At 36.7% G+C, this 11,291-nt stretch overlaps 2 protein-coding genes across 4 annotated transcripts; one reads left to right on the top strand and one right to left on the bottom strand.

Annotated features, from left to right (window-relative positions):
- The first annotated feature begins 1,889 nt into the window (after window positions 1-1,889).
- Window positions 1,890-5,455, top strand: LOC109001817 (UPF0481 protein At3g47200-like). Of its 2 annotated transcripts, none has more exons than XM_018979259.2 (2): window positions 1,890-2,213; window positions 3,967-5,455. In XM_018979259.2, the coding sequence occupies exon 2, from the start codon at window positions 4,003-4,005 to the stop codon at window positions 5,308-5,310; it is 1,308 nt and encodes a 435-aa protein (XP_018834804.1). In that variant the 5' UTR covers window positions 1,890-2,213; window positions 3,967-4,002; the 3' UTR covers window positions 5,311-5,455. The 2 variants fall into 2 exon arrangements, with proteins under 2 accessions (XP_018834804.1, XP_018834805.1); XM_018979260.2 differs by having other exon boundaries at window positions 1,917-2,148.
- Window positions 5,456-9,558: 4,103 nt separating this feature from the next.
- LOC109001819 (uncharacterized RNA-binding protein C17H9.04c-like) lies at window positions 9,559-11,003 on the bottom strand. Of its 2 annotated transcripts, none has more exons than XM_018979261.2 (3): window positions 10,913-11,003; window positions 9,984-10,495; window positions 9,559-9,882 (listed from the first exon to the last, which is right to left on the bottom strand). In XM_018979261.2, exon 2 carries the CDS (start codon window positions 10,485-10,487, stop codon window positions 9,999-10,001), a length of 489 nt encoding a protein of 162 aa, XP_018834806.1. In that variant the 5' UTR covers window positions 10,488-10,495; window positions 10,913-11,003; the 3' UTR covers window positions 9,559-9,882; window positions 9,984-9,998. The 2 variants fall into 2 exon arrangements, with proteins under 2 accessions (XP_018834806.1, XP_018834807.1); XM_018979262.2 differs by having other exon boundaries at window positions 9,984-10,491; window positions 10,913-10,994.
- Window positions 11,004-11,291: the final 288 nt, after the last annotated feature.

The raw sequence follows: 11,291 nt of genomic DNA, 5'->3' as shown, positions 1-11,291 counted from the left end.
TCCAGACTTCCGAAACTGGGGCGTCATAGATAGGGTCACAAATTAGTTAAAGAACAACAGCCCTATAAAGACAAAGCTCAGCAGCAAGACTTTTGATCTGAAAAAAGAGGAAATTGGGGACTCAAAACAAGAAATTGGGCACACCTTACAAGCGCAGATTAAGAAGCATCTATCATGCTGAAAATGCTTGTCAAAGGGGGTTCTGCTTCGGATTTTGATCTCCCTTCAGCTAAACACTTGCGCATGGCCTTCTAACTCGTAGATTGCTTTCAAGCAAAATACAAAAGAAAAAATATTGAAAAATAAACTAAGAAACTCAGAACATTAATGTATTTGGTTCATTCAGATATCCCATGCATCCTAGCAGAACCAGTTGGATGCGATTTTGCTTTCCTTTTCTTTCTAAGTATGGAAGCCGTCTCTACACAAGTATTTGACATGGATGAGCATAGCGATCAAATTTCAATTTCCAAGCACCCCTCTAAATCATCAAATGGAATTGAAAAGAGTTCAAGATACATTTAGCAAAGCCCAGGTCAGGAATAGGCCACTTGCCAAATTAACTATTGGAATAGAGTATCATAATCGCCTAGTACCTTGTTCAAGCCTGGAAAGATCGTCATCACTTACCTAATCAATACCGTCGTCTAGGGATTGCTCCATCACTTTTCAAATCAATACCGTCGCCTCCCTCAAATGCATCCTCATCTCTATCATCACCCTCTATATCATCATTTCTATAAGAAGAAAGATATCGCATTATAATAGTACATTACACGCCATAACAGTCACAGATTTCCGAAAAGCAAACAGTCAAAAATTTTTATCTCCTAGTAAGGATTGGGCAGCAGGAAATATCGAAGCCAAAAAAAGAAGAATAGAAATAAAGCTTAGTTTTCTAGTGATGCGGGAGTGGAAGAGCTGGGGGTTTTGGCGGCGAGAGAGAAAGAGTACGAAACCGGGGGAAGTGGGGGAGATGTGGCAGAACCAGATGAGTTGGGAGGGGGGCCATGAGGAGGCGGTCGCAGAGAGAGTATGAAAACACTGAGAAGCGCTGCTGAACCGCCATGGTTGAAGTGAAGTTTAAACCGTTGAATCAAAAGGCAAAGAGGCTTGGGAGCTTCTGCCTTCTATCTTCTGCAGTCTTTAATACAAGCTCTTGGAGACGCACCGTTTAACTGATGGGCTCCACGACGCAGATATTCTTTCTTCCGATCCGTTTGGGAATAAATGGGCCTAATTGTAGGGACAGCCCAGCCCAGCCCAGCCCATAAAACTCACACTAACACAAGTTATATCACGGAATCTGTAATTCTGTATCATTAAAGGCTTCAAAGCGTGTGACATAAGAGCTACACTTTAAGTGTAGACGATTTTAATTCTTGTTAGATATAATTATGTATTGTGTAAATATTGTGTATTTTTTTAATAAAAAAATAGTATATTAAGAAATAATCTTTTATTATTTATGGATAAAGTTTTAAATATGTGTATAAGAAATGAGTAATCATCTCTTGTTGAACTGATTTTATGAGATCCGATAAACTTTTTCATGGTATTAAAATCTGTCACAAGACGAATGGAAGTCCACACTACTTATTTCGTAATAATGATCAGAAAAAAATATTGATCTGCACAAGAGGGAATGTGTTGAAGAATAATTTTACATTATCTGTAGATAAGGTCTTATACATTTTTAAAAAAAAATAAATAATCATCTCTTATTGAATCGATTTAATGAAATAAATTAGGTCTATAAATTTTTTCAGAATAAAATTTATTATTAAAAAATTAATTTTATGGATCCTTTATTCAGTTACTTAAAAAAAAAATCACAATATTTACGCATTTTGTAATTACAAATATCAATTATCTGATTCTGTCCAAGGAGGTTGAGAACCCGGTTGGGGCAGCAGGCCGTTGTGCGGCCTGCGTTGGATCATAATTTAATTTGGGAAACTTTCGTGAAACGGGGAAACAGACAGAAAAATAGGGCTGACTTGACTTTAGAGAAACTTGTGTTCTTCTAAAAATTGGCCAGGGAGAATGTACTCTGATGTTTTGGTCATTCGAGGGAGAAGGAGCTCTGCTCTCTTTTGGTGACACCGCAAAACTACATTTCATCCGTTATAAAGCTAGCTAGCAAAGGTCTGTCTATTCAACTTTTTCCGGTCAACTACAAGAGGCAAATTAAGCAAACTTCTTTATACCAGGTTCAATACTCTTTTGTTGTTGTTGATGATGGATTCATTCACTAATTCTAATCCCTCCGATATCTCTTAGTTGTTGTATATGTTTTAATGTTAAAACCTCGATTCGATCTCCTAAAAACTTGAGCATCACTGCTCCGATATTGTATGTTGCATGATTAATTATGCCCAGAAGCTTAAACTTTGTCGGAAGAGCTAGATGAACTTTAAACATTTCATTTGTGTTCTAAGATTTTAACATATTCCAAACCTTTGGGGTCAAAGCTCAAAGTTGCATATGTTTACTGCAATGATGATTTCTGGTTGTGGTATGACATGTAATTGTGAGTTTGACCCATGATTTGATCCTTTTTTAAGTTTCTTCTTACTTGAGAGTTTTTACTAGTGCTAAAAGTTGAAGTTTTTCTTGATATGGTAGGATTAAGTGGAAGTGCTGAGATTTCAATTCGTATGGTACCTGGCACATACACCCTCTTTTTCTTTTCCTTCTTTTTTCCTTTTCCCCTTGATCCCCAAATAATAAAAAAATGATTTCAATTCGTTTGAAGAATTTGGTTTCTTTTCCATTTCTTAGCAACCAAAAGTAGTATCAAGAAGGCACCAATAAGTGAGAGAAAACAACAGGCCGGAGAAAAGAGATGATATGAGAGTTTGCATTTTTGCAATTCTCTCTCTTTTCACAAGGATTCAGATTCGTATGCATGCATGGATTGCATTACAAGTAAAAATTTTATAAAGATACTGCATGTCTGTCATTCCAACCAAAATTATAGGCACGACTGACTCGGTTTATGCAAGAACTTGGAAATTTGTGGAAGGTCATCGTTCTGAGCAATTAGCTAGCTTTGCCATTTTACATTGCCAGGGCTTTGGCCTCGATCGCCAGATAAAGTTTGAGCTCTATGTTTGTTCTGTTAGACCAAATCCTACTGGACATCCTGAAAATACAGCACATCTTCATGAGCCTCTCAAAACAGCAACTACAACTGGAAATCCCGAAATTACAGAGCACATTAATGAGCCTTCCAGATATGAAATGTCAACTGGATCAACGTGATATGATTCCTGATTTTACTCCTCTGATTCCTTGATCCTCTCTTGTAAACGTTGCCATAGTTTCCTCCTGTAAATCTGCTAGTTTCCTTTTTAACTTGTAAAGCTGCAACCTACACATTGACTCATGTATTATTTAAACTGAATGAAGTGAATGAGAAAGGTAAGTTGGCCTTCTCTGTTTTTATCCATATAGATCTACGGTTTCTTACATGGTATCAGGCCTCTAAGGCTAACGTCAAAACAACAAAGATCCTACGTAAACAGCTTCCGCACACCACTAAAACCAGAATGGCCTCTTCCCAAAATACTCCCCAGTTTCCGAAGTTGGATGGCCCCAATTACCTCACTTGGCGGATCCAATTTCTTGTATTCTTGAAGAGTCATGACATGGTTGGTCTTGTTGATGGAACCAACGTTGCTCCAACCAAGACTCTCCCAGATAACACTCCAAATCCGGAGTACACACGCTGGTCCAAACAAGATAACAGCATCCTCAGTTGGCTATATGCCTCTATTGAAAAATTAGTTTCCACTGTTCTTAATTTGGAGACCTCAAAACAGGTCTGGGATTCTCTTCAAGCTCGGTTTTCATCAACCTCGCACTCTAGAATTGCCTTCCTTACATGTTCAATGCACATATCAAGAACATTTATATTTTTTTTTTCTTGTAAGGTTACATCTTGAACATAACTATTTTCAGGGCTTATCAAGAGAGAGTTGTCTTTCTTGAAACCAAATGGATAGAGGCAACTGTTCTTCATTCGACATAGAAAACCCCTGTTATAGCTTGGCAAAGTCAATGAAGACGGAGTTGGAAAGCTTGTCCCGTCTGTCCTCTGAATGTAGTATCTATAGAGTTCCTGAGCGACTACGTCGTGCCAAAGAAAAAGACTATACGCCTCAGGTAGTCTCCATTGGCCCGCTTCACCATGGCAGGGAAAGCTTAAAAGCCATGGAAGAACACAAAATGAGGTACCTGAAAGATTTTATAGAACGTTCCCAGGAAAGCTTGGAGTTCTATATTAAAGTTGTCGAAGAAGAGGAAGTAAGACTGCGTAGTTGTTATGCAGAAACCATTCCGTTTAGATGTGATGAATTTGTTAAAATCATTGTAGTGGACACTGCCTTCATAATTGAGGTCTTACTGAGGTCCTATTTCCCAGAACTGCAAGATAGAGATGACCGCATATTTTATAAACAAAGAATGATACAGGATGTATGGTCTGACATGCAATTGCTTGAAAATCAGCTTCCTTTCTTTATTCTTGCGGATCTGTTTAAACTAAGCAAAGTAACAATCCCGTACCAGCTTGGGAAGAGACCTTCCATCGTTGAGCTTTCATATAATTTCTTCAAAGAGCGAATGCTTTTGGCGGTGACAAAAGACAATTTGATGAAATTCAATTCTGATAAATTTGAACATTTTGTCGATCTTCTGAGAAAGTTATATCTACCTTCGCAGGCAAGAAAAGAAAGGAAACTTCAAACACTAACGATGCCCTGCATGACAGAGCTACAGCAGGCTGGAGTCAGGTTTGAGGTGGGATCAAGCAGCAATGTATTTGACATAGAGTTCGTAAAAGGGATTCTGAAGATCCCAAAGCTTATTATATGTGGCGAAACAGAACTCTCCATCCGAAATATGGTTGCCTTTGAGCAATGCCATTGTGATAAGAATTACATCAATGATTATGTTGTCATCATGGATCGCCTCGTGAACACTCATAAGGATGTGGATTTGCTGGTCGAGTATGGAATTGTTGAGAATAGGCTAGGTGACAGCAATGAAGCGGCAATTCTTATTAACAAACTTGCTGATGGGGTGGTTGTGGAATTTGAGGAATTCTACTTTGCTGGTCTTTCTGAAGATCTGAACACTTACTACAGAAGACCCTGGCACAGGTGGAAGGCAAATTTGAAACAAAATTATTTCAACACGCCATGGGCCATAATTTCTGTTATTGCAGGTTTCATTCTCATTATACTCACTTTGATTCAATCGGTGTGTTCTGTTATCTCCGTTGTTTTTGATAAGCAGAAATGAAATGTGACTATTTCATCACTCCCTGGCTGTTGTTTCTATAATTGTTGCAGTTAAAACTTCTTGGTGAATTTGTATCTATGCTGGTTCCATGTACCAGTTTTCTTCTGCAACGATTTGATAAGATATTACTATTGTTTTTGATGCATCATACTGTTGAAGTACGGATTTCATGTAATTTGCTGTTTTTCTTGCCCGCGAAGATAGATCTTCTGAATAGAATCAGATTCGTCCAAAAGAAAAGAGAGAGAGAGATGTGCCGGCTTCTCTGGAAAATTTAATTCTTGTCACCCCAAATGCTACTATCTCTTAATTGCTAAGCACAGGAATGCTTGATCGATCGAGTAACGCAAGCACAGAACCAATTTCTGCAGTTGATGACATATATATGGGGAAGATAAGTATGAATTTTTGAAATATAATGGACGTTGGGCACAGACTGAGATGGGTTTCTTGATAGGTACGGGCACTCTTGACATATATCTAAGAACTTTAAGGGCATGTAGAAATTGAAATGCAAGGCAAATATTGATTCTTATCATGGGCCTTCTCGACCAAAGAAAAAGTAAAAGATGAAGTCTGGAACATGTTATGATCGATCTTTAGGGTTAAGTGTTTAATTGACCTCTCTGTATCTGCTATTTTTAGGACTTCTGATCAATCAATGGCTAGAAGATCCCTTAATAAGTTATAAATATATACAAAGAGTTAAAATTTTTCTTGAAATTGTGGGATTCAAATGGAAACATGCATTGAGAAACCTTGAATTTTGTGTAGTATCTGGCATTTGGTATCACCCACAAATATATGTAGTAGATCAATGCTCTTAGGAGGTAAAAGTAGAGAACGTGTACACACAAACAGCAGCCTCTTGATTAAGAGGTAGAAGCAGAGAATTAAACATATACATGAAAGAATAGGCCAGGGAAATAACTTAAGAAAGTAAAAAATGAATGCCCAAACGGTGCATGTACATGAATAGTTGATGCTTTATAAAGATCGATATGTCTTTGGTTTGAAGCAGAAAGAATAGTTGGAAAAAAAACTCAAGAAAGTAAAAGAAAAAATGCCCACTTTATAAAGAAAGAAAAGGGAAAACTTTAAAAAGCTCAAGTCATTTTTTCGTGCCTTGAGTTGGATAAAAGCTCCCTTGTTTTTGCTACCATTGACCATCACAGTACTTTGATTAGTTTTCCGATCACTCTCGTACTTAGTCCATTGAATTGTCTATTTGTCTGGTTTTGATAGCTTTCTCAGGGCCCGACTGACATTTTAAAATCATGGTTAGAGAGATGTCGTTCATGTTGTTCTTTCATGAGCACGAGTCTGCCACGTCTTCATGTCTCTCTTTTAGATTGGGATACTGCACCAAGGAACACACGAGGCACAATTTTATATATATATATATATATATATATGTTTTTCCATTAGTACTGAATCTCGAAATAATTTCCCAAAGCCTGCTAGCTGGCCTCACGCTCATGTTTATTATAAGTAATCGGAAATAGTTCTCTCTCTCTCTCTCTCTCTCTCTTTTTCACCTTTAATACCAATGATCGATTCAAATATTGTTTATAATATTTCATTAGGATTAATTCACTACAATGATTATTTTTTATTAAAATAAATATGTTTTCATCGTAAATAATCATTTTCGTTATAAATAATTCATTATAAATGTTCTTTTTTTTTTATAGTGATTATTAGTCATTCTCAAAATATAAATGTGTATGTTGTAGCTAGCCTCGTCTTATCACATCATGATATCATATTATTAAAATTATTTACACAATCAGTACTACATTTTTATCTATATATTGTGATAGAGTGAAAGTATCTTATATCTATTAATTACTCTTCATGTACCGGCCGTGTATAATATATAAAAAAAAATTATGTGCACAATTTATATAAGGTGAACCAAAAACAATATATAAAACTATAATAAATGCAAGGAATTAACGCCTGAAAATGGCAGAAAATCTGTAGAAGGAAGTCGGAATTAAAGGCACGTGATATCATGATTGAATGGGAGGTACGTACTTACCTTCGCAAACACCAACACCAACAAAGCAAATGAATGAAGTAACATAAAGTTAAGCTTAAAGTGAAATATGAAAGAATCTTGCTAAAAGCTAAGTAATGGAGTGTAGTAGCAGACACTAATGAATGTGTGGTTACTTTTTGACCAATGAAATTTGCAGTAATACTTATGCATATATACCCACCCTTTGAGGTCAATGAGGGAACGCATGAAAGGTTTTGGCTTAAAAGGCTTTGGAATCCAATGTGCATAATAATAATAATAATAATAATAATATATATTTATATATATATTTGGTCCGTTTGGATAAAGAAACTGTCTCATCTCATCTCATCTCATCATTAATACAATTTTTTCAAATTTTCATATAAAATAGAATACACAATTTAACTTTTAACTTTTATCTAAGATTATCTCATCTCATCTCACTATCCAAACGAATAAACACTACATTAATTAATGAATTAGGTGATAACTGATAACACAAATGAATGATGTTTTGCTAAGAATTAATTCATTGGTGTGACATGAGTACTATATATATATGAAAAAATATTGGGAGTAGCCACTTTTGCACACCCTACGTGGCATCATCCAAATCACACATCTCTCAAATTTAAAATTACTACCGGACTAAGAGAGAGACGATGAGAGAGAGTTGATAAGAGAGAAAGTAGAGATGAAAGAGAGAGACTGAGATGAGAGAAAGCGGAGATGGGAGAGAGAGCAGAGATGAGAAAGAGATGATGAGGGGTGAGAGAGAGTCGAGGAGAGAGAGAGAGACAATGAGGGATGAGAGAGAGTCAAGGAGAGAGAGAGAGATATGATGAGAGAGAGAGAGCGCAGATGAGAGAGATGCTAGAGAGAGATGATGAGAGAGAGTAGAAGAGAGAGATAGGGGTAGAAGCCAGAAAGTCTAATGCGTTTTGCACCAAAAAAAAAACAAAAACAAAACAAAAGACTAGAAGTAGCTACGTAATATTTATAATATGTGCTAACAGTTCTGTAACAATATTCTATATATATATATTTATATATACTTGTTCATCGATATCCCTTCTTTAAAAAAGAAATGATTGCAGATGATAATGATTGCATATCACAGGAAATAGAGAGATAGAGAGAGAGGGAGATGAGTTTGATTTAGCTTTATATAATATCCATTTTTGCGTTAACTCAGTACGTCCATGATTGCTCAAGTACACGAATAAATCATTACATGCATATCACCTAATTTCCATGATATATAATTAACCTAAGAATCTTGCATTGATTGACCTAATTATTAATTTCTTGTCTTGTTAGAGCACAGTACAACACGAACATTATATCTCGAAATTAACTTCGTTAATTGTGAGTCGTCTGATCTTTTCTTTATGCTTTCGCGCGTGTCATAATTATATATCTCGTTTTGGCCTTTAATTAATTTTCAAGATCTCCACTAATATTTCTTGTTCTCAACAAAGCAAGAATTAATATGATATAGTAGATACATATATATATATATATATCAAAGCTAAAATAGTTCAATTATGCCATGCATCCATCATATATCCTCTACATGCTCATGTAGTACTCGATCGTAATTAATTAAGCAGAATGATCAATTAGTTTGATAATCATATATATTCGTACAAAATAAGATTAGTTTTTTTCTCTTACAAGAGGCGGAACCTGATCACATTTAAAAATCAGTGCAAAGGCATTAATCTATCATTTGATTCATTCCCATGCATGGAGGATGGCATTAAGTACTTTGAGAACTTGAGAGCCCATGCACGTACTCTCAAATTTTTAGACGAAGGGATCGAATATTGAAAGGAAAATTATTAATGAAGATGCACACACATATATATTATATATATATATATATATATGGAGTACTTTCATGAATCTCTTTGTAAGTGTCGACATGACACGCATTAATATAATGTATATTTATCCGATCGATTCTCATCTTTAGAGATGTGAGGTATCGTGAAGTGGTGAAGGTACGTGGTAATATTGCAAGGCACGTACAACACATTCGAACATGATATATATTAATTATAGAATCCAATTTGTTAATTGTCAAGAAACATTGGCTTAACCAAAAGACCCGAGTGTGGTCCATGATGAACAGCTCTTTCATCACTTTGAAGGCCCCAGTAAAAGCCAGAGAGAGAGAGAGAGAGAGAGATCTTGAAATATATTCTCAACATAATTAGCTAGCTAGATAGAGGCCGCCAGAATGATCAGCACCTCGCATCAATAATATTGAGGCAAGAAAGAAACCCTCTCAAACACAAGGACACCATGATGATAATATTATATATTAAATCGATACATGACCAGATGATCAACAACCATACCTTTAGATGCTAAAATATATAAGGAAGCTCACAGAATGCTGAATGATTTAGACTTTCATTAACCAACAAGAAAAAGAACAAAAAATAGATCAGGTGGTGGCCAAAATGAGAGTAACTTCGGATATCTTGGGCATGATCATGAACTTTCTTGATAATTCTCTCCACCTTGGACAGCAGTACCTGTAAATTAAATTCGTGAATATAATTAATAGCTAGGGATCATATACTACAATGGCGGAAAACTGTACGTTCATATATTTGAAGTGGCCAAAGATCCTTACCCACAAATGGAAACTCTAGGATGAATATGGAGACCTGCCGCTTGAGTCCCTCGGTGCATTGCACCGAAAACATTCCATCCTGCTAGCGAAATTGTGCTCGTTGCAGCCCGACCTACTGCAAATCCAGTCACCAGATTTCCAGCCCGAGCGAGTACTGGAGCTGCCAGAACTGCCACTGCCACTGCCAAATCCAAAACCTCTCATTCTAGGCCTGTCACCTTCATATCCCCCACCGGAAGATTCATCCTTGGAGGCACCGCACTTGAAGCAGCTTGAGCGGCTAGCAAAGTTGTGAGCCCCGCAGGTTCCGAAGGTGCAGTACCAGTCGCCAGGGCGGACATCCGGGCCTGTATTGAACCCAAATGTTGGGCTGCCTCTTCCCCCAAAGCTTCCGTAGTCACCTCTCTCGGCTGGTCTTGGCTCCCCGCACCGCTGGCATGAATCCCTTCTTTGAAAGTTGAGATGGTTGCATGATCTGCAATTCCAATCTCCTGGTCTGCTCATTTTCCTTTCTATTATAAATTCCAGACAGAGAGAGAGAGAACTTCATTAGTCCATTACATAACAAAGAAAGACGCCGGCCAGCTATATATATATATATATGATTGAGCTAGCTAGCCAGACTAACAATTACACTGTACTATTGAAGTTAATTAATTATATATTATTCGTTAAAGGTCCTTTGAAAGTATCATGATCAACTAATACATCTAGGCGTTACAAGCTGGACTCAAGGCCGAGCAAAAAGGAATTAATAGAAGTAATTATAAACATAATGGGATTTGTACGTAATAAGCATCGAGCTTGAAACAAACCCGGCTGGCCATGATCAACCTTTGAGATCAGAAATGATCAGCAGCCTGCTAGGATATAATATGCATATGAAAATAAAAACATCTATGCGTATGTGTGTATGTTAAAGGACTTACCTAAAGAAAACAAAGTGAGTATGTGAAGGTTAAGTTGCTTGAAGTTGAAGACAGAATGTATGATGAAGACAGACTGTATGAGGAATTTATGATTGTTGAATGGCCATGGGCTGGAATGAGTTTATATACTTCCTTAAGATCCTCGGGAACCGAGCAGATTGAGGTAGCCAGTGGAGGGTTAGCTAGGTTGTTCTTTTTCATATTCGCTTCACTTTGCTTCCTTGAACCATGGAATCACAAAAACCAAAACTTAGGAAAAGAGATAAAAGTAAATCCTATTCCAAAGGAAAAAAAGATTAAGAAAATAACAGTATGTATATAATGCAACCGGCCAAAATCAATTAATCATCTGCTAGCTCACTTCATGTAATACGTTTAA

The sequence above is a fragment of the Juglans regia genome, chromosome 11 (genome assembly GCF_001411555.2).
Source record: "Juglans regia cultivar Chandler chromosome 11, Walnut 2.0, whole genome shotgun sequence".
NCBI lineage: Eukaryota > Viridiplantae > Streptophyta > Magnoliopsida > Fagales > Juglandaceae > Juglans > Juglans regia.
This window is presented reverse-complemented; position numbering and strand designations above follow the sequence as displayed.

Bases quoted from the DNA above. Each gene is read 5' to 3' on its own strand.
- LOC109001817 (XM_018979259.2), top strand. From the start codon at position 4,003: ATGGATAGAGGCAACTGTTCTTCATTCGACATAGAAAACCCCTGTTAT.
- LOC109001819 (XM_018979261.2), bottom strand. From the start codon at position 10,487: ATGAGCAGACCAGGAGATTGGAATTGCAGATCATGCAACCATCTCAAC.